This window comes from Lolium rigidum, chromosome 2 (assembly GCF_022539505.1).
Source record: "Lolium rigidum isolate FL_2022 chromosome 2, APGP_CSIRO_Lrig_0.1, whole genome shotgun sequence".
In the NCBI taxonomy this organism is placed as follows: domain Eukaryota; kingdom Viridiplantae; phylum Streptophyta; class Magnoliopsida; order Poales; family Poaceae; genus Lolium; species Lolium rigidum.
This window is the reverse complement of record NC_061509.1, coordinates 223,244,588-223,270,618: the sequence shown is the minus strand read 5'-3', so window position 1 is coordinate 223,270,618 and position 26,031 is coordinate 223,244,588. Positions and strand designations below refer to the sequence as shown.

The window sequence follows — 26,031 nt, the reverse complement described above, 5'->3', positions numbered from 1 at the left end:
TGGATCGCTGAGCATAACAACAACCGTGCCAAAAATTTGCAAAGTGGACGAACTGTCCAACCTAGTCATCGCTAGTAACTGTATTTGGAACTGCAGGGAAAGGTTGAGATCACTGAACCAAGGCAAGATGTTCCTATGTTTGCAGTGCTTGTGCAAATTTAAGTGATAGATATTTAGAACTCTTAACCGAATGCCAATTGTTGCTCCTAACTGAATTACACTAAATGCATGACAGGCACAACTGAACTTGAGCTGAACTAAATGGCAAATGCAGCAACTTTTGTTCAGTTTGCACATTGCACAATGTACTGTCGCAACTGGACTTCTTTTGGGGTCATAGCACCCAATCACAACAACAATGCTTACTGATCTCAACCTTTCTTGCTATTCCAAATTCAGTTAACAGCAGTGGTTAGTACAGTTTATGCTGGATGCTTCCTGCACTTTGCAATTCCAAATTCAGCTATCAACAGTGCGCCAGGGCAACGGCAGTGCAGTGCAGCGGTAGTATGACACGGCGTGCGACAGGGCAGAGGTGGCGCAGAGGTGGAACCCGGCGACGAGGAAGACACAGCCTCCGCCCTCCTGCTCCTCCTCTTCGAGGACGCGGCCGGCGTGCGCCAAAGAAGCGGCAGTTCAAAGGTCGGGCATGGCTTAATGATCTCAATCTTTCTTGCTATTCCAAATTTTACAGAAACCTCTCTAAATTTCCATGCTATGTAAAATTTAGCGTGGCACGTGAAGGGCGGGCGGGCAAGTCTACTCGCTCGCCGCGGCCGGGGACCTGCTGCACACCGGCGCGGACTCAAGAACGCGCGGGTGTGGAGCGACTGGCGCGAGTTCGCCGGGTTCAAGTGCGGGAGCGGGCTCACCAGGACGGCAAGGTACCCGGCAGCGTCCGCCGATGGCCCCGTCGTGCACAAGCACGTCGGCTCGCTCCCGCGGCTCGGGGAGTTCTTGATGAGCTCTGCCAGGCCGTCGCACTACGTGGAGACGGGGCAGCGCAAGCAAAGCTCCAATGTAGCTGCGGTACTTCGCCGCCATGTCGTGCCTCAGCCTGGACGCCGAAGCCGGGCTGATCTACTCCGCGTCATGGGACACAAGAGACAGGACGTTCAAGGTGTGGCACCCACGACGACGCCGTCAACACGGTGGTGGCCGTGGGCTTCGACGCGCTGGCTTTCCCTGGCTCCGCCGACGTCATTGTCAAGGTGTGGCGCCGGGAAGGGCGGCGCCACGAGGCACGTCATGGAGCGGGTGCCGCGCAAGGCCGACAGCGCCGTGACCACCATCGCTGTCGCGGCCGAGGAACGGCAGGGCCGTGACGCACTGGTACCCCGCCGCGCAGGAGAGCGGCGCCGAGGAACGGCAGGGCGCTGCACGGACACAAGATGGCCGGGCTATCCCCCGCGCGCGGTGGTTGGGCGCGTCGTCCAGAGCGGGTCCGCCGACAGGACGATCTGCGTGTGGCGCCGCGCGCGACGACGGCGCCGACCACTCCTGCTTTGCCGTGTTGACCGGCCACACGGGCCGAGGAACGGCAGTTCGTTGCCATGGCCGGCCCATGGATGAGGAGGAGTCCCTCGACGCGGACGGCCACCGGCAGCGGGCGGTGTACAGCGGCAACCTCGATGGCTCGGTCAAGGTGTGGCAGGCATCCGACGCGCGCGCCTGACGTACGTGATGATGACGCGCCGGAGCGGAGTTGATCGAAACATGTCTCGCTCGGCGCGTGTTGCGGCACGGGCAACGTAGAGCACGCACGCGTAAACCATGCGAGTGTGCGAGAGTGGTAGACTTAGGCTGTGTAAATACGCGTAAGTCTAGGGTGTTTCTGTAAAATTTGATTGATGTCAACAAGCTTTGTTGCAAACACATGTTGCAACTAAGAATCACGAATCAAATCTACGGTCTGGAGGATTTTCCTTATTTACGAAAAAATCTCGCTTCTAACCCAACTTACAACTCATATGCAATAATCACAATGCAATCGAATAGGACATCATTTGACTGAGCACGAACTAAGGGCTCCTCTGATTCATAGGACTGACATAGGAATTATGTAGGATTTGAATCCTATGGGAAAATTTTCTATACAAGTCATTTAATTCATAGGAATACATTCTATAGGAACTATTCATATAGGAATCTTATAGTGCAAATTCTATAGAAAAAAGCATTAGCTCATATCTCATGGAAAAATTCATTTGCTACAATAAAAAAACACACCATATTTCGATATGATTCAACTTGGCATAACATTTCAATCCTACATATTTCCTATTCCCACATTTTCCATATTCTTATGAATCAAAGGAGCCCTAAGTTCTTAGCAAAACCATTCCTTCATTTACCTCACATGTGTTGAATATATAAGCAAACATCCATATGAAATAATCCGTACAAGTAATTGATAAATCATGACTATGAAAATAACAGATAAACTAATCGTGCAGACTAGTAAGGTAGATGAATAGATCACATGTAAACAAGTCAAACCGATCGCATCTACCACAGAAACTAGAAGAAGAAACTCTAATAGAAACTGAAAGAGAAACCACAAGATCACATATTTCGCAGCAGCGTCGTTGTCGCCCATGTTGAGGTTATCGAAGAAGTCGGTGAGGTCCGGGAAAAAGTTGTCGGTGTGGAGGAACTCGTCGTCCGATGACGACGTCGTGATGCCAGTAGTCGCGCCGGAGCGCTCCCAAAAACCTGATTGCCCCTCACCCGTACATGTTCACGAGAGGCAGGGTTCCGGAGGTCTACTGTCCCAGCAGTCGGTGCACGCCGACGGACGGGATGAGGAAGACGAAGGCGGCGGCGCAATAAACTGGAAACAGGTAGTCGCGTATGCGTCTCATCTCTGCGGCTAGGGTTGCGCAGAGTCTTATGTAGTGCGGTTCGGGAAGGTCGTGAGGCGCAGCCCACGTCCGAGTCGGTACAGCCACGATCCAGAAAAACCTGCGGCGGGACCTGCCGTATCGTGACGAGGCGAGGCGGGCGGCGAAGGAGGAGGAGTGCGCGAGAGCTCTCTCTCTCTTCTCACTCACTTACTAGGACTAGAATAGCTCACCTTATATACCACACCAACTCTCTCCCAACTAGTAATGTGGGACTAAACTTTAGCACCCACTAGTGTTGCCACCGATTTTTTGAATGAACCATGTGAGTTTCAGAATTTGATAATGGACCATGGACCAAAGCCCAAAAGCCCAAAATTCCATCAACATGCCCCACGTGTGATCGCCATTTACCAAAAACGGGGCATCAAACCGTTTTGCGACCTCGCCTGCACACGGTTTAGGGCATCTCCAGCGGGGCGACGCAAACGGACGTTTTTCGTCCGTTTGCGTCTGCGCGAACAAAAAACGCCCTCCAGCGGGGCGACGCAAAACGTCCGCAGTGTCCGTCCTGACGCAAACGTGGACCAAATATGCGCCAGGAATGCGTCTCTGCGGACGCGTCCGCGCGTCCGTTTGTGTCCGGTTGGGCTGCATGCAGCCCTCTCTCCCCCTTTAATCAAGCATGCGCTTATTGCTAGCCACACAAACAGAATCTTTCTCTCTCTCCTCTCTAATCACGCATGCGGTCAAATAAGTATGTCCCTGCCGCTGGAGAAGGGGCAGACGCATGTTTTTTGTGTCCGTGCCCGACGTAAACCGGCATAAATATGCGTCGCTCCACTGGAGATGCCCTTAAGTTGTGTACTGTAGTTCGCTTTGCAACTTGTTCAATGACATCGGGTGCCATTAACTCACAATGCGCTAGGACATGGGTAGTGCAGAGGTCGAGCACGGAGATTAGCACGACAAGGCAACTGTGAGGGAAGGGAAATATACACGACGATGTTTGGGTTGACTGCTCGACATGCTTGCATGGCTTTCGACTCCGATGCAAATGGATGGCATGCATCGATGTCCCTCTACGGTGATCTCATTTCTATATTAGAGCATGTACAATAAAGTAAGTTAATAGGATATAAGAATTTAAATATAACATTTTGGGTCATATATTGATAATATATTTTTATAGTCAACTATTGTACATGTTAGCTATATGTCAGTTATAGAGAACATGTGTCATCTTGCTTATAGCCAGTAGCTGACTATACTATTCAACTCGCTCTTATGTGCTTCATTCTAACTTCCGAGATTTCCTAAAGCTCAGAAGAATGGAGTGAAAATTACGCAAAGATGAAAGTTCAAGTACTCCATGGGTCTTATTAAATTTGTCTGAGATTTGTCAAAATTTGGATGCACCTATATGTTATTTAGCGTATAGATACACCCGCGGATAAATCTTAAACAACTTTAATGGAATGGAGAGGGAGTATTATCCTTCAACTTTCACACAAGTCCACTTTTAGTTCCAAATGCTTCATTTGGTATAAAAGGAACCCTAAACTTTACCGATCCCGTTCAAAGCCCAAAATCTGTTCGCAAGTGGATTTGCATGTTAGATGCGCTACTGGACATGTTATGTGTATGGATTGGGAGCTAGGCTTGCTTCGACTGGTGATTGGTGCTTTTTCTAACCATTACCAACGACAAAATTCGAGTCTTTATGATCCTGGATCGTTCACCTCGACTCGTGCTCCCACAACAGAAATGCGCGGCGCGTAGGTAGGTGAGGTAGTAGCGCAGGCGGTAGCCGCTGGACGTGGTGGCGCATCTCCTCCGGAAGTGTCGGCTCGTCGGTCGATACAGGCGGCACGAGCACCGTGCCCTTGTTGAGGTGCCATCCTCTGAGCAGGGAGACTTCACGGTGAAGGGATGGGTTAGCATGCGCCCACCCTCGCTGGCACTCCAGCAAGGGCACACAATGTCCGTTGCGCTCTTATTTCTTGGGAAGGCTGCTAGAGCGTCATCGCGGCTTGAGGCCTGACGAAATCTATCACCCGTGGAGGCGACAAGAGATTTCGGGTGACAGATTTCGAGTGCGCGCATGGTTACAACGAGGTGGAGACTCCCGGTAGCGGTAGGATGACGACCTCGCCTCGTGGTTATTGGCAGTCTTCTTGAGCCATCTGGACAAGTGGCGGCATTGGTTTGTAGGCGATGTCGATGGCTATGGGGATGATAGCAGCATGCCTGGCAGTTTAAGTAGGGCTGGCCATCAATCCCCGTGCAACGTCCCAGCGCCATCAACATCAACGTCGGCGTAGAGCTGAGGTGGCGCTGGCAGTGGTCAACGACTGTTTTGATGGTTGTGGCAGACGCATCAACTCCTTAAATTTGGTGGACCGATGATGTGCGCCGAACGGATCAGTCCATTTAGATCGCGTCGCTGGAGCGTGTGCGATGGGTCCACCTATCGGCACGGACCGGTTTGAAACGTGGGCCCAATGGAGATGCCCTCATGCACCGCATCAGTGATCAGCTCCACACCACCACATGAAGAGATTGCAGCAGTGTGCGAGGCAAGCAAAGTTGCAGAAGAGAATATAGATGCATTGGCCCGTGGGCGGGACGTCGACCGATTCCATTCTTCCTACCCAGCCTTTCGTCTTCGACGCGTCGCCCTGCTCCCAAGCTACGGAAACACCCCCACGGCCACGAGCTTGGTGCTCGTGCACGCCGGCCGCCGGGCACGGCGAGGTGCCCTTTACACAACACACGGATTACGTTACGTCTGCTGAACGAGCGAAAACACTCCAAGGAATACCAAGTGCCCACGCTGGATTCAGACCCTGCGTGGCTGCGCAGTGCGCACTAGTCCTAATACAGATGAAGAAACAAATGAGTTTAGTGTACTCTGTCTCTTTCACCCCAATCTGCTTGGGATTTCCTCACTGCAGATTGTGGATAAACCAGTACCAGCAAAGTGCAAGAAGAAGTTGCTGTTGCTTTAGAATCAGATTTCTTAAATGAGGTTTGCTGGAATAACTTTCCCGTTCGATCGTTTCTACCCAAAAATTAGGCACAAAAACCGCAACGAACTGAAACTTGTGTTGCCTAGCATTTCTAGGAACAATTCAAATCGCGTAGAGTTAAAAGACTGAAGCAGTATATCAAATTTGGATGGCTAGATACAAATGCATGCTCAAATCGTTCGAAACAGAGTGGACTCATCACTGATTCTCTTTCATTCCCTTTGCATTCCATTTGATTCGAAAGGAACAATCTCGTCTGCTCTCGTCAAGATACAGCATTATTTGAAATTGAAATGCACCTTATTCGTATCATTCTGTGCAAAACCAAGAAGAAAAATCCTCCAATTCAGATCGATTTGAACCCCTTTTCCCTCTCTCCTGGCCAAAATGATTTTTCGCAGCAACACTGAACTACTGCAAACGCATTGGCCCTTGAAGCAAATCACTCTCTCCCTGACTCCCTGTTTGAAACTACAGGCTGTTTCAGCAGCGTAGCCTCAGCCTGACGAGCGGCGATGCCCATACCTATAGTCGTCGTCGGCGGCGGCCCGCCTGGCCCTCCACGTCTCGTACTCGGCGTCGTCGGTGGGCAGCTCGTGGCGGCAGAGCGGGCACGTGTTGCGGATGGCGAGCCAGGGCAGGATGCAGGCGCCGTGGTAGAGGTGCGCGCACGGCAGCCTCCTGGCCGCCTCCCCGGCCTCGATGCCGTCCTTGCACACCGCGCACTGCGCGTCGGCGACCGCCACCGTCGGGAGGCCGTCGACGGCGGCCCTCGCCGCCGCCCGCCCGCCCTTGGCCGGGGGCTCGTGCTCCGCGTCTGCCGCGAGCTGCCCGAACAGCGCGTCCTCTGCGTCGTCGAGGAAGTACGTGTCGTCGTCGTCGACGAGGAGGCTGCCGAGGCTGTTGGCGGCGAGGAGCACCTCCCACTCGAGGCTCCGCACGGCGGCGGCCTCGAACTCGTCCCTGCCGGTGGCGACCTGCTCCCACTCCTCGGCGTCGCTGAGCCCGAGGCCGTCCCAGCGCTGGTGGTGGTGCGCCTCCTCGTGCTCCTCCAGCTGCAGGCAGTCCCAGCAGAGCGGCAGGCCGGCCTCGTCCGGCTCCGCCCACACGTCCGCCTCGTCGTCGTCGGCGTGGAAATCGAGGCCGAGGAACGCGGCGGCGGGGTCTTGCTGCGCGGCGGTGGCGCAGCGGGGAGGGAAGGGGGCGTCGGAGTCGGAGTCGGAGAGGAAGGAGGGGAAGGGCGGCCAGAAGGACGGGAAGGTGGCGGGCGCGGACGAGGAGGAGGAGGAGGCGGGGTCCTCGCCGGAGGAGCAGTCGCCGGCGAGCGAATAATTCGCCATTCGTGGAGAGGACGTTCGCGCGGCGGCCCGGTTGCTCTCGCTCTCTTTTCCGGCCCTCGTTTGCTTTCGTCCACTCGCTGCGCTTCGCTTTTGTTTTGTTGTGTTTTTTTCTCGCCCCCCGCTTTTCGTGGGCGCTTTAAAACTGTGGTTGGGTTGGTGTACCGGACGGGCGGCGCCGGCGAGGGCGAACGGGATGGGCGTGCACGTCCGGCTCCAATCCAACGGATGCAGGTGAACAATGGATCGGTTGTGGTGGTCGCTCTCGCTCCCCATAGAACGACACTCGCGACAGCTATCAAGATTGGCCAATTATTATGAGGAAACAAAATCCACAATATCAAGTCATTATTTGTACAATCATCATAAAATATATTATATGCATTCTAGTATTATAGATGTTGCAAATTTCAATACATATACTTGATCAAACTTTATAAAGTTTATCTTCTATATGCAACATATTCGGAGGAGGGACTACCAAGCTGAGAGACATAAACCATAGCTGCTGGAGAATAGCACACATTTCAATCTCTTAAACGAGGGAAACCACATATCAACATTTGTCTGCCGTGGAGATATATGTATCTTATTTTTTGAGCATTGTGTGCCTATTCATGGTATCTATATGGCAGAGTCTTGTACCAATAAAGGTATCACCGAATTCACCGCTCTTTTCCAGGTGGCCATTAAAATCTACTAGTCATCAACCGATCGTGTGGTCATGAACTAGCCACCGTGAAGACATGAAGCGCACACAAATATGAAAAATAGAGAGAAGGAGCTCCTAGATCAACATTGGTATACCCTAGTCACCCCAAGTTGATGTTGTCGTCACTACCAATATTCCACTGCTTTCGCCCCCACCCGCCAACTGTCCGTCTAGGGTTAGGACAATAGAAGGAGAAAGAGGGGAACAAAGCTACTGATGTGTTTGTTTCAAACATAAGACAACTGCAGAAATCAAGAGAAAAAGCGGTAAAAGCTCACATACCTCTCACATGAAATCACTTAGGGGGTACTGAGTTTTCCCAAAATCCTATCCAACTTAAGGCGTTAGGTGAACAAGTTCTGGCAACAGTCTCATTTCAGGGAAATTAGGTTGAATGTGAGCATGCCTTTTTTGAGATTTGAAAGTGAGCACGCTAGACAAGTCATGCATCACGGATTAGTGTTTAAAAAATTAATTACTCCCTCCCATTCATATTACTTGTCATTACTATGGATGTAACTAGGCCTAAAATATGTCTAGATACATCTATATTAGTGGCATCTAATATGGGTCGAAGAGAATACCATTTTCTTCCTTTCTCAAGGTATACATTTCCGCCCGATGACTTGATAGAAGATTGACATGTTAATGCTAAGATGCTTCACTTCGTTTCTTCTTCTTCGATGGCTTATTCATATAGCAACTATATTTTTTTTGCATATAGCAACTTTATGTGATCCGTGAGTTGTAAGAAAACAAACAGTAACACAATATAAAGATTTTATAAGTATCAATCGATGCAGAGACTGATGTTTAGATTTAAAAAAGAATATTTGGAAGTTTAGCACCAGACTACTACTCATCAATTCTCTCGCCTTCTTTTCGTTTTTTTTTCAGCAGGTCGCCTTCTTTTCGTTGGCTGTGGGCATGTAGCATTACGTCGATGCGCAGCAATTCGGGCTTCGACGGCCTAACACCACGTGGCCCATATCATTTTGCTCGGCCCAAACCTCCGGTTCCGACTTCCGAGTTCCGAGTTCCACACCGACCGACGGTAAAAGATCCCGACCCCAAATCCGCCAGGTCGGTAGACGGTAGTCTCGCATCGTTAAATCCCCTTCGCCAAATCGACCGCCGCCGTGCCCGTGCCCGTGCCCTCGACCTTCGCCGGCGCCGCCAAGCGGCCCCGCCCACCGAAGCACGCGCCTCCTCCGGTTCGCCGATTCCTCTTGTTACGCAACGTAAGCCCTAACTTCCCTGATCGATTTCGTCTAGTTTGTTCTGCCGTATGGTGCGGCTCAAATCTATGCCGCGCCGTCGTTCCAATTCCACTTCCACCCGACCCCGCAGACCATCTGAGTAGTAATTCTGCTTCGCTGAATCTCTCTTGCGTCTTGGTGTTTGCAGCGAGATGTCGGAATACAAGAACGTCGTCGGGGGGAGGCTCAAGCTGAAGGGGAAGCCGCTGGATGTCAAGGACGGCGCGGTCAAGAAGAAGAAGAAGAAGCACCGCCGTGAGGAGTCGTCGCAAGTCGAGCATGGCCAGCAGTACGAAGGTATCGCTCGTTTCTACAACTGCTCTACTCTTACCGCTAGCATCTGTTCAGATTGCTTGGACAATTGGTTTTGACCTCGATAATTGTAGTGTCCATTAGGGCCGGTTCCATGGTCGATGTGTTGCCCTCTGAAGTCTGGACAATTGATTTCACAATAACATAAGCATTGACTCGCTTAATAGACAACATTGTTTCCCTGTAGATTTTTTTTATGTCAATCTGGTATATATGTTTGGATTGAGAAGCTGACCTTGAGCATTATAGTGTCCATTAGGTCTGATACCATGATCGATTTGTTGCATTCTCAATTCTGAACAATTGATTTTGGCCCATCTGCTGGTTAGTTTATTGATGGTTTACCTTTGTCTGAACATGCTGCATATGCCCATGCCATGCCATCAAATACATAAATATTGATTTTCTTAATACAGAACTTTGCTTCCCTATATATGCTTAGTGCCAATTGTGCATGTGTTCTTGGATAGAGTAGCTGCCGTGAGCCGGTGAGTTTGTACTGCTGCTGATTGACATGGTTTGCTAGCAAGCTTACTTCCTTAGTTTGGTAACGGCACATTAGTAATAGGTAAAAACCCATGATATATGGAGTGAACATGCAACCTATTTTGCTAACGCGCGACACAACCTGGGCTGCACAATCGCGTGCTGCTGCCGTGGTTCCAACATCATGACGCGATCGTCGATGACGTGGCTGTGATTATGACAATTGTGTTGCACTAGAGGCTGCTCATAGGTAAAAATATCCTAGTGCTGTTACTTGGTTGGACTGATTATTTTGGAGCTGATAAAGAGGACTAGGGGTTTGTATTTATGTGAACTGTAGCTAATTTAGAGCACAGATGTTTGATTTGTTGCCCTCTGAAGTCTGGACAATGGATTTGACCCCATCAGCTGGCTAGTTAGTTGATGGTTTACCATTGTCTCACAATAACATAAGCGTTGACTCACTTAATAGACAGCTTTTTTCCCCTATAGACTATATTTATTTGATGTCACTCTGGTATATATGTTTGGATTGAGTAGCCGCCGTGAGTTTGACCGTGACCTTGAGCATTAAAGTGTCCATTAGGTCTGAAATCATGATTGATTTGTTGCATCTCAAATCTGAACAATTGATTTGACCCATTTGCTGGTTACTTAATTGATGGTTTACCTTTGTCTAAACATGCTGCATATGCCCATGCCAGCAAATACTGACCGCCTTAATACAAAACTTTGTTTCCCTATATATGGTTGGTGTCAATCCTTTGCATGTTCTTGGATAGATTAGCTGCAGTGAGTTTTTACTGATGCAGATTGTCACAGTTTGGCTAGCAAGCTTTCTTCCTTGGTTTGGTAACGACACAGTAGTAATAGGTAAAAACCAATAATATATGGAGTGAACGTGCAACCTATTTTGCTAACGCGCGACACAACCTGGGCTGCGCAATCGTGTGCTGCTGCTGTGGTTCCAACATCATGACGAGATCATCGATGACGTGGCTGTGATTACGGCCGTCGTGTTGCACTATAGGCTCATAGGTAGAAATATCTTAGTGCTGTTACTTGGTTGGACTGATTATTTGGAGCTGATAAAGAGGACTAGGGGTTTGTATTTATGTGAACTGTAGCTAATTTAGAGCATACAGTCAATGCACCCTAAATTAGCTACACATACAGTCACTGCAGGAGCTGTGGCTGCTTCCTCTGCCTGTCTCCATTCTTGCAGTCAGATACTCCGCCACCTCTTTCGACTGCAGCGCTACCACTTTTCTGCCACTGGGCGACCTTGCTGCCCGCCTTTTCCACCGCCTAGGGAAAAAGCGTGTCGTTTGGCCAGCGCCTCGCGCTTATGCCCGCCTAGAATAATGCCTATTTGAACCTTGGGTTAGAGGTTCCTGTTTAATACATCCCTCTATATCCGATTTAGCCTAATTACTCAAAATGGGGAGATTATTTTCACAAAGGCTGGTCCAAATACCAACAGTATGTACAAGATACTAGCATATTTCATCCTGTGGAGATTATATTGTGTCACGACTAGACGATCCTCTCAGCGTCAGAGCGATTCCTTCCCTGCCTTTTCTCCGTTCTGCACCCTAAAATCTGCTCCTGCACCCTGAAAGCTGTTCCTGATGGCATGTCCTACGGAACGCCTAATCACCCCTAGGCAGCGCCTATAAGCCACCTAGGCTCTAGACGGTGCCCAAACGCTTAATTAACGCCCAGCGCCTTTTTGAACCTTGCTCTCAATTAGCAATGGCACGGTGCTTATGTTAATTTGCTGAGTGGTTGAACCTAGAGGGTATTTGCTTTATATAGTTTTATTGAATGTATGTATTCATATTGCCCATGTTAATATGAATACATACATACAATAAAACTATACTCCGTAGTTGTCACTCATGGTATGCCTTGTTGATTTTTCCAGCAACTTGATTGTATCTATTTATATCTTTGACATAACTCTGTAAATCTAAAACCGCATCCTGCTGAATATACTGAATGGTGAATTCGATGTTAATCTTCAGGTGGAAGCTCTGAATTGCCTGGTGACCCTGAATTGAGTGAAGCTGGCAAGATGGGAGAGGAAGGGGATCCACAAGGCGATTATGATCACCTCACTCCAGCTGAACGTCGTTACATTGAACAGAAGCAGAAGATTGATGTGCACAAGCTGGCAAAGGTAGCTGACAAGTCGCACAGGGATCGCATCCAGGACTTCAACCAGTACCTGGCGAATCTTAGTGAGCACTACGATATCCCAAAGGTCGGCCCTGGTTAATAAGCAAGAAAGTTTGGGTTCACTTGAATGTTCTTTGTGCTGGACTTATCTAGCAATGGGCACGCTCTGAAACAATGGGTTGTCTCGTCTCTGAAGAACAAAAACTGAGAACCTGTGAACTGATTGCACATTATCTGTGTTTCAAGACAATGTTTAATAGCTGAACTGTTGTGAGTATCCGCCCTCGCAAATTAATGGGACATAACGTCTGCATTTGAACCCTTCTCATTCGTACATTGCATATGAGAAATTTTCAATGTCTAACTCATTTGTATGGTTTGTGACTGGCAAATCCTCAATCGGAGTAGAGTAGAAATTGGTTTACTGTCCGTTTGTATCCTACAATCAACCTATCTCCTGAAAGTCAATTTTAACATAACAAGAAGTTCATTTACATTAGGCATATAGCTCTGTTTACTTACTCCCTCCGTCCGGACAAGGCAATTTTGAACGTAGGTGTACATGCTCCTGATTGAATATATTTTTTAGAAAAATAGCAAATAAATTAAAAAATATGGGAAAATTTTGGACAATGAACATAAAGTGTTCTAATTGCACACCAAAAATCTCCGAAAAAAGACACATGTAGTGGTCTACGCAAAAAAAAAAATGAATTTGTTTACTATTTTTTTTAAAATTATTCAATCACAGTATCTACACCCAAGTTCAGAACTGGTTTTTCGCCACCGTTAATTGAAACCAACACTATGCACAGTAGCTTTGTAGGTGCATCGATTAATACAGAACAGAGGTAGTACACAACAACATATATTTAGATCTATCTATTTAGCTTACTCACAACACAAAAGAGCAAAATGAATATCTGCAATAGAAATTGGTGTGTTATCATACATTACACAATTGGTACAAGTCAAACTACACTGAGTACACCAGATCAAAATACTACAACAGGATGCTATATAATCTCGGCTGAGCCTTGACCAGCTTCCACGATCATTCCAACCGACATAATGACCCTCAGCCGTTCACTTGCGTGTTGAGATATTTGAAACCCAGAACCATGGTAGTGTAGAAGGTTGATCACACATGAAATATTGCTGCTATAAATCTAGTGCAGAATCCATTAGATAAACCTCTTCAGAAAGAAAGATAAATTGTATTGAAAATAATTTTCAGTTTTTTAACATAAGAGATTGCATGTGTACACTCAACTTTTCAAATCTTTTAGTTATGCAAAGCACAAAACTAGAAGTAAAGAGTGCCATACATTTCCCTTTTGCAAGGATAAAAAATACATTATTGTTCTTCTTTGCCTACAAGATCAAGAAGTACACATCTCATTTTGCTATCAAAGCTATCATGCCAAGAGTTTTATTTGTAAAGAGCAGGACACTAATTACAACAAGAACGATATAGGAGAGAATAGTGATAAAGTGTAGCTAAAGAACTTGAAAAACATGTTACTCAAGGGTTCATGAGAAACAATCAGAGAACTTTGAAGACCATGCATGGTTGTATCAACATCAGATACTTCAGATCATATATCCTCTCATTTTGCTTCTCAAGCGCCTAAAACATTACAATTTTGTAATGCAAGTATATAGCCACAGTATCAAATAGCAACATAGGTGTGTACATTAAAGCAATCAGAGAACTTTGAAGGCTATGTATGGTTGTATCAACAGCAGATACTTCAGATCATATAATCTCCTCATTTTGCTTTTCAACTAGTACATAAAACAATACTAAGACGACATCAGCAAGAGGGTGTAGGCATAACTACAATGAGCAATCAGAGAACTTTGAAGGCTATGAATATATGTATCAACATCTGATACTTCAGATCATATAATCTCCTCATTTTGCTTTTCAATTACATAAAACACATTTTGACTCCAAATAAGAAGAAAAGAATCCAAGATGGACATCAGTAAGAGGGTGTAGGCATAACTACAATGAGCAATCAGAGAACTTTGAAGGCTATGTATGGATGTATCAACATCTGATATTCAGATCATATAATCTCCTCATTTTGCTTTTCAACTATATAAACTTTGACTTGAGCAAGAAGGAAAGAATACCATGATGGACATCAGTAAGGTGTAGGTACAAAGTATCAACATCGGATACTTCAGATCATATGAAGTACTCATTTTGCTTCAGAACATCTTAAAACATGCGTTTTTGACTCGAGCATCATCAAGAAGCAATTTGAGAGCAAATTACCAAGAAAGAACGAGGAAAAATAATTCCTATATAAATCTAGGTAGGCACCAATCTAGGTAGGCCCATTATCCAGCAATCAGAGAACTTTGAAGACCATATATGCATTATCCACAATAGTAGACTTTCAGATGGTAAGACTTCCTCATTTTGCCGTGCTATTATATTTAACAGAACTCAGGTGAACAAACACAACTGTTACTCATGAAAGATTTAAACACGAAGCGATCAGATAACCCTAACCATGTTGGTATTATCTACAGTAGAAAAATATTCAGATGATTTCGCCTCCTCACTCGCTTCTGAACAAATACGAGAGAATGGTCTACTCAAATAAATGATGCGAAGACAGTAAAGACATGAAAACAAACTATAATAACACAGTAAGGCGATGCGATGTGGCCAGAAGAAGTGATACTGAGGAAATTCGCTTGCTTCCACAGACGTATAGAGCTCCTGTCCAACCCATGGATTGATTTTGCACCCATAGATACCCTTTTCCCGCAGTTTTCCCTGCTCCAAAGCTCAACAGCGCAGGGGGCTAATGGTGCTAGTTAACCATAAAAAAAACAATCAGATCCAGAAAACAATACGAAGAAAAATATGTACTCCTAGCGAGTAAAACTAAAGCAACAAGGATTAACCCCTCTCAAAGCGGCCAAGAACTCAAACACAACGAATCAACAAAAATAACAACGAAAGGAGCCAGAAACAAAAAAGAGCCAGGAGCTAAGCAGGTCCCTGGCGGCTAGGGTTCTAAGGTTTGAGAAAGCTAGGGTTTGTCTCTTCGGTACATATCGGCAAGGGAAACGAGCGATCCCAGATATAAATGGGCTGATCTTGAAAAATATAAACGGGCCGACTTTACCACTTTGGGCTTAATCAGGCCTATTCTTAATCTGCCTATAATGGATAAGCATCTTGGGTGGTAGTGGCACAGCATCGTCTGTTCTTTGGTATAAATTCTGTGACATTTTAAGCAAAAGAATAGCTCACACAAGCAATTCAGCGTGTTCATTTTCCGTCACAAGATATCAATCTCTTTGATTCATATGTGCAAACGGCCAGGTTCACAAATCACAAGACTGGAAATTAAACAAACAGATTTAAGTATCAACGTTCTTCTGCTTTAGACATTGTAACATGTAACATTTGCCCATCAGCAAACTTAGGATACTAGTCACCAGCAGGCAGCAGCATGGCAAGCTCTAAATCTCCACGGACAGATAGATTGCCGAGTAGTCGGGCATCTTGTGCAGCCGCGTGAGGATGCCCTCCGCCGCCTGCTTGGCGCCGGCGTCGCCCTTGTGGAAGGCGCTCACCAGCGCTGTGGGCAGCGTCCTGTCTCCGGTCACCTCCCGCACGCACCTGTCGTTGCCATACATCAGGAACTTCTCCACCAGGCAGAAACACTTGTGCCACACCACGTTCTCCCTGTGCCGCCTCAGCGCCCCGAGCACGCGCCTCACCGCATCCAGCTTGGTGAGAGCGGACACGCTCCCCTCCACGTTCACCCGGTCGTCGAGGAGCGTGCACAGTGCTCCCAGCGCGGCCTCGACGACTCGGGGGCTGTCGTTCTCCAGGCAGCCAAGGAGACCCTCGATGGCACCGGCCTCGAGGAGGCAGAAGGTTGTCACCGTGGAGCATATTCCCTGGTGCACCGGGCAGATGTGGTGTTGGGGGGCTTTGTTGCTGTGTACCCTTGAGTCCATCAGGCGTTTAAGTATGGTCTTCCTTTTTGGCCGTGGGTCCTCCTCGGGCAGCAGCTGGGACAGTTTGATGGACTGATAGCTGAGGTTTTCAAGCCCCACAGCAGCGAGGCGTTGCACCTCGCCGCTTCCAGCAGCCCCGGTGAGGAGTTCGGTGAGCACCGAGGCCAAGCTGTAGTCCTTGGCTGCCTTCAGCACCGTCGGGTTGTACAGTGTTGTGGTGAGACGCACCAGAGAGCCAACAAGACCCTCCATGTATGGTACCGCGTACCTGCTGGTTCTCGTTGCGCCGTTCTGCATCTCATCTATCCCGTTCAGTATGACCGGCACCACACCCTCCTGGACGAGCCCAAGGTTGAGCGAGATGTTTCGGTGCGGTAGCCTTGAGAGGAGCGTCACCGACGCAGCATGCCGCTCACTGACGTGCCCGGCGTGGCTGATGCTCTTGACTAGCCTGCCCGGCTGCCCCTGCGTCTTGCAGAGCCTCTCGGCGATGGTGTGCCCAATGTGTGTGGACAGAGTGATGAGCAGCCTCGTCGCAGCAATGCTAAGCGCTTGCATTGGGGAGTTCATGAGCTCGACAATGGCATGGCCACGGTGGTTCTCCCTGACAACTGAGACCATGACATCCAGGGGCTTGGCGAACGCGCTGAGTGCGAGCAGGAGGCGGATGATGCGGAGGTTGAGGTCGTCGGGCATGAAGCACTTGAGCATGTGTACGAAGTTGTAGATGCAGTACTTGGACGAGAAAACGTGGCCTTCCTTGTTCACGACGGTGGTGTCTGGATCAATGCCAGACTCAATAATGTTGGCTAGGACGGTGGCAGCCTTGGCCTTGTAGCTCACGGGCTCGTCATCTATCTTCCGTATGAAGAGCTCCTCAATCATGACCAGCACAGCACCTGCCTCGACGAGCACCTTGCTGTTGGGGTGGTGCGAGGAAAGCTGGACAAGGACATTGAGCGCTGCCTTATGGACCACTGTGTTGCAGCTGCACACCAACTTGATGAGAATGTCCGATGTGCTCTTGCTGACATCAATTGTGAGCTCCTGCTCTAGTACCAGATCGCTTAGGTAGCTGACCATCTCCATTTGTACCTCTTCAGAACCTGTTTTGGAATCTTCATGTCAGCTTGGAGTTCAATTAATTACTGGAGCAGAAGGCCGTGAGCCTCAACTCAACACCCTTAATCTTATTCAGATGTTAAAGTGTATAAAATTGAGACGGTTCTAACATGTGTAGTGTAGCTAATCAACTTGAGTTTCTTTACTCATATAAACAAACAAATTGGTGGTGATGATCCATCTGCTCAGGGTTTGTACAAAACTGTTTGGTTCTCTACCAACAGCTTTGGGAAGTACACATTTTAATGCTGCTAGGTTTTTTGTTCTGCCCTGCCCACTCAAATCTTTTTGTTTTGTCAAAAGACATGATGTCTACTATGAATTTGCGGATTCGCCAAGCACACCTCATTTAAATAAGGTAAATAGTCTTTTTAAATAAATTATTCTTGTAAACATGTATTATGATCTTTTTAGTGTGTAGCAACACAATGCATCTTGCTATTACTTAACCAGAAGATGGTTTATGCTTAAAAAAACTCGGTGGTTCAAATATAATCACACTTATAAGGAAACAATAACAATATGCTCTATTACTGTGCTAAACTAGCATAACATATTTTAATGAACGAAACAGAGTTACATAATTTCTTCAGAGGCAATACCTTCAACAAGATGACTCAGAAGGGGTTCTAGGTAACCACTTTCAGCCATATACTTGATGTTCTTCGAACACTTCTCCAGGTTCTTGAGGACTACCCTCGATTTCTCGGCAGCAATTGGATCATCAGAATCATTAATCTTCATTGTGGTGAGAATCAGAATACTTCCAGCAGTTGATCCAATATTCTCCAGCAATAACTGTGACTCTGAAAGCTCTAGCAAGAAAGAGATGGCCGCGTGCCTTTCATCAGTAGTATTACTTGACAGTAGCTTTATTGTCCTGGCAATGGCCTTAGTTTTTCCAATTATATCCTGTATGCCATGAAGCAAGTTTTAAACTTTCATGATAATATACAGTGCAAGGCTTGGATATTGAGCATGTCTACTATTCTAAATTGTATTCCTACTTACCTTTCCCTCTTCATCATCAACCAACAAGCACAGAAGCTCCAGAGTGTCACACCGAATCTGTGCATTGTGGTTGTCCAACAGCCGTGATAGGAACTTGGTGACCCCAATCTTATGCATCAGCTCCTTGTTCTTCCCCCTCAGCTTGGCCAGCAACTTCAGCTCATGTATGGCTTCAAGTACCATAGCCTCAGTAGTCGACAATGAGAGTGCAGTGCGTGCAATCCTGATCCGCATTGCCTCATTCCTCCTTCTCCATTCTGCAATCACACTCTTCAGCGAAGCATTGCTCATCACTGCCTTACTTTGCAATGGCATTTTTGTGAAAGGGCAACAGACAGGTTCAGAACTGTCTGCAGACTTCTCAAAATGCTCCTCTATGGCTCTCCTATCATATGTCACACCGCCCTCTGTTATCACAGGATCAGTCATCACCTCATTTGTCAGTGGACAGAAGAATCCATCATACAGAGGTTCAACATATTCCGTGACCTCCGGGAGAGAGTTGAACATTTGCCCGCCAAATTCATGTGATTCATGGTACATTCCCCGCAGAAAGTCCACCAGCCTCGGCATGTCACTGTCGTAGACAGACCTCCTATTGGGCCTGTCTGCCACATCTGTGTAAGCATTGCTGCCAAGTGCTGATGCTGGTATACTACCAAGATGATCACATATGTTCCCAATGACATTCTCCAGATCTTGTATTATGATTTGCATCTCATCATCTGTGAGTTGCAGTGCTCTTCCTCTGCACTTTGCAGTGAGGTCTTTAGCAAGGTTGATACTGGTAAATAGAGATTCTAGCATCTGTATCATATTGGCAGGGGCCCTCCGAGCTGTTTGACGCTCCATTATGGCCTTGCCTGACTCCATGGAGTCCTCTTGGCTAACAATGGCAGTGGGTACCATCACCATGACTGCATATCCATACAGAAGCAGCAAAGACAAGAACAATGCAAGTTATTGTTCAGATAAAGGAGCCTTCTACGACAAACATTGTTCAGATAAGGGAGCTAATGAAACATGCAAATTAATTAATCAGAATGACACATCGGAGCAGACATAACTGAAGAGTGTTTCAGAAAAAAAAAAACATTACAAGGGAACACATGAGGCCTTAAGCTACTATGATGGTTACTCAGAGAAGACCTGCATTGTTTTTGACATTTTCATGTGGTGCTCTTCTTAAACTAATGATTTTTCTATCTAGCTAAACTATGCATGAACAGGCAGCAGCCTTTTCTACCTGAAGTACAGAGATCAGAAAAGACAACTAAGAGCCATGAATCTGTGATCCTTAGGCTGGCAAAGCATAAAAAAAATCTTCTTGAAGAAGGGATAACATCTTTTTCTCAGAAGAGCTTAACACAATGTTTTTCCAAAATGTCTCCAAACAAACGAATGAAGATTACAGCTATAATACAATACCTGTATCCATAACCTCCAAGTTTGCACGCTGCGATTTTGTGTACACTGTAGAGGAGCTATAGAATGAGCATGTTTGCCTCTTTTATCTCCAGCACTGAGCCTGCCATGCCTTCTGTGAAGCACAATCTACTATAGAGGAGTGCAAATAGAGAAGAGCCAGCAAAATGGGTGAATTGTATACAGCTTTTCCGGTTGGGTACTGCTATGCCCCCTTCTAATAATGCACTTATTTATCACAGGAAATGTCTGATGATGTTATCCAAGTAAAAGAAGAACACGACAAATGAGTGTCAATCTTGGTGACAGAATGACAACATTCCTGCAAACAGGAAGTATGACGTTCTTAATAGAAACAAAGTTAGGCGGTAGGTTGGCAAGCTACCGAGAGACCCTAATGACAGCGCCATCCTTATCGGTGAAAGCTATACATCATCGATTAATGGTAAATTGGGAGACATTCCACTGCAAAGAGAAATTGCAGTTTAGAAGTATGCATTGGATGTCTGCATTGGGATGTCATACTCTGGCCACAGGCTTTCAGAAGTGCAAACTTTGCAGTGGAATGGTTCCAGTTTCCCTAGATTAATAGAGGATAGCACAAATGATATCATCAGTACCCAACAAGTCATAACATTTGATTTCTTACTCTCAGCATGAAGCCATGGATGATGCATCAGTAAAGTAAAAGATGCAGATCACAATCGCAGGTGATAGCGAGAGCAAGCTACTTTGAACATTCAGATTGGGCTAAAATGTAAGCACGTTAAAAAATGTCACCACAACTAACCCATCATACTATTATATACAATCTAGGCAGGTTTGAACAATTCTCTGGGACCAAAGTCAACACAAGTTCAACTGCATAAGCTAATTGTCAGTTGTCACGAATTTTGGCTTGTGAAACTGCGGGATAAAGATTCTTCCATAGTGCCCTAAATGAAACTGATGGACTGACTCGTGCCAAACCTTTACTGGCTACTTGTATTCTATGATATACTAGTATGCTCGAATATAGACTAGGAATGGATGCAAGAAAGTCAGGTTATAGCTACGAAAAAGCATCAGAAAAGGACACAATGTATGTTAATTGTTGAGCAACCATAGAATAAGTGAGGATATGGTATGACACAAGGACAGATTCTTTTTGTACGCATCTACCTGATTGTTGAGGTCATGGTGTTAACAGTAGTCAATGGCGTGCGTCAGTTAAGGACAACTAGTCAACTACCATGTACCAAATGCATCGCAGGACGCAGGGTGATGTGTGCAACGTGTCTCTGAGGCGGCAATAATGGAATGTGCTATGAGGTGCTGAGAGCGGATGTGAGCACGGGCGAGGGAAGAATGGGAGATCACCGGGAGGTACCGGAGTAGGGGCTGCGGACGGAGGTGTGCCCGGGCGTCGACGTCGGCGAGGGGCTGGCGGCGCGGAGGAGTTCATCTCGTCACTGGAAGCTGAGCACTGAATTTGGATCCTGTCTCGCGCGTGGCAGGCGCCGACTTTCGGCCGCGGACGCCGGAGACCGACTCCTCCTCCTCCCTTGACGCCGCCGCCGCCGCCGCCGACATGGCCTGGCTAGCCCACATGTCCACAGCCCAATGATCCGTTCAGCTCATTTACTTGGCCCAATGGGAGCAACATATACCCAGCCACTGCGGCCCACTAGAAGAGCCTTTTTTCTCAAAAAAAAAGGTGGCGGTTTTTTTTTTTAATTTACGTGTTTTAAATATTTTCAAAAATATTATACCATCGGGTTCGACTACCCTGACTAGGCTTTTCAGGTGGACAAACCAGAAAGGTTCGAATCCATATGCCCCGCCTAGTGATAGAATTGGTCGGGCTGGCCGAATCCAATTAGATCTAGTCGAGTCAGGTTGGGCTAACCTGACTAGTTTGAGTGTATATGCTACCCATATCCATTAACGGGTATACATTTTTTTCATACCCATCAGGGTCAATGTGTATTTTCAGATAAAAATATTTGCATTTACAACACATCAAATTGAGCAAAAATAGCCATAAACAACAATAGGTAACCATAATTTATAAACACAGGCCCTTTATAAGCATCAACACTTACATATGAACAACATCATACTATAAATAACAACATATTCTCATAAGCAACAACACTTCCCCATAAAGATCAATAGTAAAAAAGATATGGATTATGATAGTCACAAAAAAGACGGCTCTCAACTAGAAAGTGTGAGGTTTGAGTCAAGCCGGCAATTTTACCCATGGGCACGTCCGCCCATGGGCACGGCCGCCGTCCCCTCCATCACCTTGCGTTCGCCGCCACGACGCCACGCCGTCTCATTCGCTGCTGCCCCCTACATCTCCCGGCCGGCTGTGAGCCTGTGACCCTGCCGGCCTGTACATGTGCCTGCATCTCACGAGCGCACGAACGGCACGAGGCCCACGAGCTCGGTTCTCAATCCGCCACGAACGCAGCAGCTCTTGACCAGCAGCACTGCAGCAGTGCATCACTACAGTAGGTTAGGAATATTGGTCATTTTTTCTCTGTTTGGCATGTGTTCTTGGCTTCTTGCTCGCAAATCCGTGAATGTTTGACGCCACAACCATCTCATTTGTTGTGTTTTTGCATTGACAGGTCACAAGAGTTGAATGGCTTCCACGGAGCACACTTCTTCTCAGCCGGCAGTGTCAAGCTCGGCTGTTGTCGGTGGTGTTCTTAGTAACTCTCCTTTCGATGAAGCTCAAGGTACTGGTACAGAACCTTCTGCAAGTGCTAGTGTATCTGCTACTGCTAGAGGCACAAAGAGAAGGCATACATCTGCAGTATGGGATGAGTTTATTAAAGACGAGGTCAAAAACCAAGCTCAATGCATGTATTGTAAAAAATGGCTTAGTGCAGGAAGTAAAGGTGGTACTAGTCACTTAATAAATCACTTAAAAACTTGTGGTGCTAAGTGTGCACCAGTGGGCCTAAAACAGCAGAAATTAAAGCTAACAGAGAATGTTGATGGGAGTGTTAATTTCGGGAATAATGATGGTGTGTTTGACGCAGCGCTTGCAAGGAAGGAACTTGCCCTAATGATCTGTGTTCATGAATATCCACTATCAATTGTTGAGCATGCTTTATTTCGGAAATTCTGCAAGACATTACAGCCATTGTTCAAGATGGTCTGCAGGAATACCATTAGGTAATCATCTAGTTAAATTGCTGTATTCAGTTGTTGGTAGTACCATTGTTCTTATTGTGTCTTATTTTCTATGTTATACTAGAAAGGATATATTAGAAATGCATGCTGCCCAAAAGGAATTGATGGTTAGATACTTCGCAAACTTGAAATATCGAGTAGCCATCACATCAGACATGTGGACGGCAGGCCATCAGAAGAAAGGATACATGGTTGTTACTGCACATTATATTGATGAATCATGGAACTTGAAGAGTTTCTTGTTGAGGTAATCATTCTAAATCTGAATGTGTATGCTATCTTGTCTCTGATTTGTTTGTTAAATCATTCCAAACCTGAACCTATATGCTATATTGTCTCAGGTTTGCTTATGTGCCATGTCCACATAATGGAGAAGTTATTTGTCAAGCTTTGTATGAGTGTCTTGTTGATTGGCATCTTGAGGGCAAGGTATCTACAATTACCTTGGACAATTGCACAAGTAATGACAAGGCTGTTGAAGAGTTGACAGATAAGTTGAATACCCAATCTCTTATGCTGAATGGTAAATACTTACATATGCGTTGCTGTGCACATGTTCTTAATCTCATTGTCAAAGATGGAATGAATGTACTAGAGAAGGGTATTGGTAGAGTCCGTGATAGTGTTGCTTATTGGTCAGCCACACCTAAAAGACATGAACGGTTTGAGAAAATGGCTAAGACTCTAAATATTGCATACACTAGAAGGTTAAATCTGGATTGCAAAACTAGGTGGAATTCCACATATATAATGCTGGACATTGCATTACAATACATCCCAATCTTTGAAAAGCTAAACAAACGAGAAAAACTGTTTGCAAAAGAAAATTGTTGTCCAACCGACGAGGATTGGAACTTTGCAAGAGAGCTTTGCGAGAGGTTGAAAGTATTCTTTGACATCACCGTGCTTTTCTCGGGTACTAAATATGTCACAGCCAATCTCTTCTTCCCAAAAATATCTGCCATTCGTTTATCAATAAGGAAATGGTCCACTAGTGATGATCCTCTTATCAAAAAGATGTCTGAGGAAATGAAAACAAAATTTGAGAAATATTGGAAAGATGTCCATGGTCTTATGGCTGTTGCAACAGTCCTTGATCCTAGATATAAGTTGCATATGCTGCAGGCTCTATTTGGTTCCCTTTATGGATATGAATATGCAAATATGGAAGTAGAAAGAATCAGAAATTTAATGGTTGATCTGTTGGAAGAATATCAACCTGTTGGGAATGATGGTTGCTCATCCAAACATGGCAGCGTTGCTGCTTCCACAGTTGGAACAGATGAAGCCATGCAGATATTCAGTGCCTATATGTCTTCTCAGCCAGTTGTGACTGCTTCTCGTGTGCGCACTGAATTGGATCTATACTTCGAAGAGCCCAATATCCCAATGACTACAGAGCTGGACATCATCGGCTGGTGGAAATTTGGAGGCATCAAGTATCCTACTTTGCAAAGAATGGCTCATGATATATTGCCAATACCGGTAACAACTGTTGCGTCTGAATCTGCCTTTAGCACTAGCGGTAGAGTACTTAGTGCACACCGTGGTTCGCTTGCTCCAAATATGGCTGAAGCCCTCATGTGTATGCAAGCTTGGTCTCGCGCTGACATGTTAGGTACTGATATTTTGTTATACTGTATTTTGCTTCCAGTAACAATTCTTACTACTGCCCCCATGTCTTGACTCATGTGTGTCATTTTCTGAATTTTTATTAGGGGATTGCAATTCTACTCTCTATGCCGAGTTCCAGTCTGTTCTTGCTGATGAAGAAGAACCAATGGTAACATGTCATACAGTTACACTCATACATTGCATGTTTTTACATAATTCTTACACTCATTCATGTATATATATATTGTATGCTTGTAATTGTTAGGATGAAGATGTGTCCATCTTAACTGAAGAATAAGACCAGGTGAGGGTGCTTGCTGCTTGCTTCGCGTTGGATTTTTGGGCGTTCACATTTCTGGACCAAGTGAAGATGTGTTGTTTCATTCCTAGGCGTTCACATTTGTGTAATCATGCTTCAATAGTTGAATATCAAGACTTGAATATTAGTGTCATTCTGTAGCCTCTGTGATGTGATTGTGAGTTTGTGAGCCTGTGAGTCTGCAGAGATGGACTGCACTATTTATTTCTGTAATCTGATTTGTGAGTTTGTAACCTGCTTGATGCCTTGACTGCTACTTATATATATTTCTGAGACTATCTATATCTATTTGGTATGCATTTGAACACTGGATTATGCACTAGTGCTTAAAATTCTGAAAATGCTGTTGTTTGCTGTGTTGACTGTGCAGACCCGATGGGTGCCCATCGGGTCGGGTTACCCGTCGGGTTCGGGCGTGGGTGACATCTCACACCCATGGGCAGGGTAATGGGCACAGACCCTTGCCCATTTGTTAATCGGGCATGGGCGTGGGAGAGCTCGACCCGGCCAAACCCGACCCATTGCCGGCTTGAGGTTTGACCAAGCTAATGTGACGTTAGAATATTACCAAGACCCTACTTGTGAAATATCTAATGGGTATAAAGATACACGGGTATGGGTTTTATGATCACATATCCGTACCCGCCCAACCCAATAGGTATGATATTTTACGATTTAAATACCCATGGATATTTCTTTGTACCATACACGTACTTCCAATAGGTTCTTACCCACTGGATAAGTGGGTAATAGATACCCATTGACATCCCTACCCACAGAAGGATATACTTGAATTTTCTTTTCGACGTAGGTGTGCGCGACATGTATGTAAACCAACGAAACATCAGATGGCTCTTCGTGCGGATCAGTCAAGCTAGGTCTAGTCGGGTTCCGCCAGGCCGACAAGACTCGGTCAGATTTGGCCAGCCCAACCAATTCTATCACTAGGCGGGGCTCATGGAATGTAAATATTTGGGGTCCGCCTCGCCCGAAAAGTCCATGTCGGGATGGGCTGACTTGACGCCACAATATTTTTGAAATTCATAAAAACGTGCAATATTTGTGAAATTAATAAAAAAAAATAAAAATTTAAAAAAATTTGCCATGTCAAAGGGCTTGATTGCTCACAGGCGGCGGCGGTACCGTTGGCAAGTAAAGAAGCACTGCACGGGCGTGGGCGCGTGGCGGCGCCC

The 26,031-nt window shown here is 46.2% G+C and overlaps 2 protein-coding genes, 6 non-coding genes and 2 pseudogenes across 8 annotated transcripts; 2 read left to right on the top strand and 8 right to left on the bottom strand.

The window, feature by feature from the left end:
- Positions 1-261: 261 nt before the first annotated feature.
- LOC124690593 lies at positions 262-1,675 on the top strand (annotated as a pseudogene).
- Positions 1,676-6,317: 4,642 nt separating this feature from the next.
- Positions 6,318-7,300, bottom strand: LOC124690591 (annotated as a pseudogene).
- A 1,773-nt stretch (positions 7,301-9,073) lies between these two features.
- LOC124688212 (protein FAM32A-like) lies at positions 9,074-12,313 on the top strand. Its single transcript, XM_047221922.1, has 3 exons — positions 9,074-9,165; positions 9,332-9,480; positions 12,009-12,313. Exons 2-3 carry the CDS (start codon positions 9,336-9,338, stop codon positions 12,260-12,262), a joined length of 399 nt encoding a protein of 132 aa, XP_047077878.1. The 5' UTR covers positions 9,074-9,165; positions 9,332-9,335; the 3' UTR covers positions 12,263-12,313.
- Positions 12,314-13,703: 1,390 nt separating this feature from the next.
- Positions 13,704-13,782, bottom strand: LOC124693846. Its single transcript, XR_007000294.1, has one exon. It is a non-coding gene; the product is annotated as a small nucleolar RNA R160 (small nucleolar RNA).
- Positions 13,783-13,864: 82 nt separating this feature from the next.
- Positions 13,865-13,944, bottom strand: LOC124693844. Its single transcript, XR_007000292.1, has one exon. It is a non-coding gene; the product is annotated as a small nucleolar RNA R160 (small nucleolar RNA).
- Positions 13,945-14,010: 66 nt separating this feature from the next.
- Positions 14,011-14,090, bottom strand: LOC124693843. The gene has a single exon (XR_007000291.1). It is a non-coding gene; the product is annotated as a small nucleolar RNA R160 (small nucleolar RNA).
- A 91-nt stretch (positions 14,091-14,181) lies between these two features.
- Positions 14,182-14,260, bottom strand: LOC124693845. Its single transcript, XR_007000293.1, has one exon. It is a non-coding gene; the product is annotated as a small nucleolar RNA R160 (small nucleolar RNA).
- A 260-nt stretch (positions 14,261-14,520) lies between these two features.
- LOC124693847 lies at positions 14,521-14,601 on the bottom strand. The gene has a single exon (XR_007000295.1). It is a non-coding gene; the product is annotated as a small nucleolar RNA R160 (small nucleolar RNA).
- Positions 14,602-14,669: 68 nt separating this feature from the next.
- On the bottom strand, positions 14,670-14,747 carry LOC124693848. Its single transcript, XR_007000296.1, has one exon. It is a non-coding gene; the product is annotated as a small nucleolar RNA R160 (small nucleolar RNA).
- Positions 14,748-15,613: 866 nt separating this feature from the next.
- Positions 15,614-21,288, bottom strand: LOC124690590 (putative U-box domain-containing protein 42). Its single transcript, XM_047223956.1, is given in 6 exon segments — positions 15,614-17,264; positions 17,883-18,192; positions 18,292-19,208; positions 19,720-19,845; positions 20,242-20,296; positions 21,169-21,288. Coding segments are annotated over 6 exon segments (3,138 nt in total). The 3' UTR covers positions 15,614-15,654.
- Between the last annotated feature and the right edge of the window lie 4,743 nt (positions 21,289-26,031).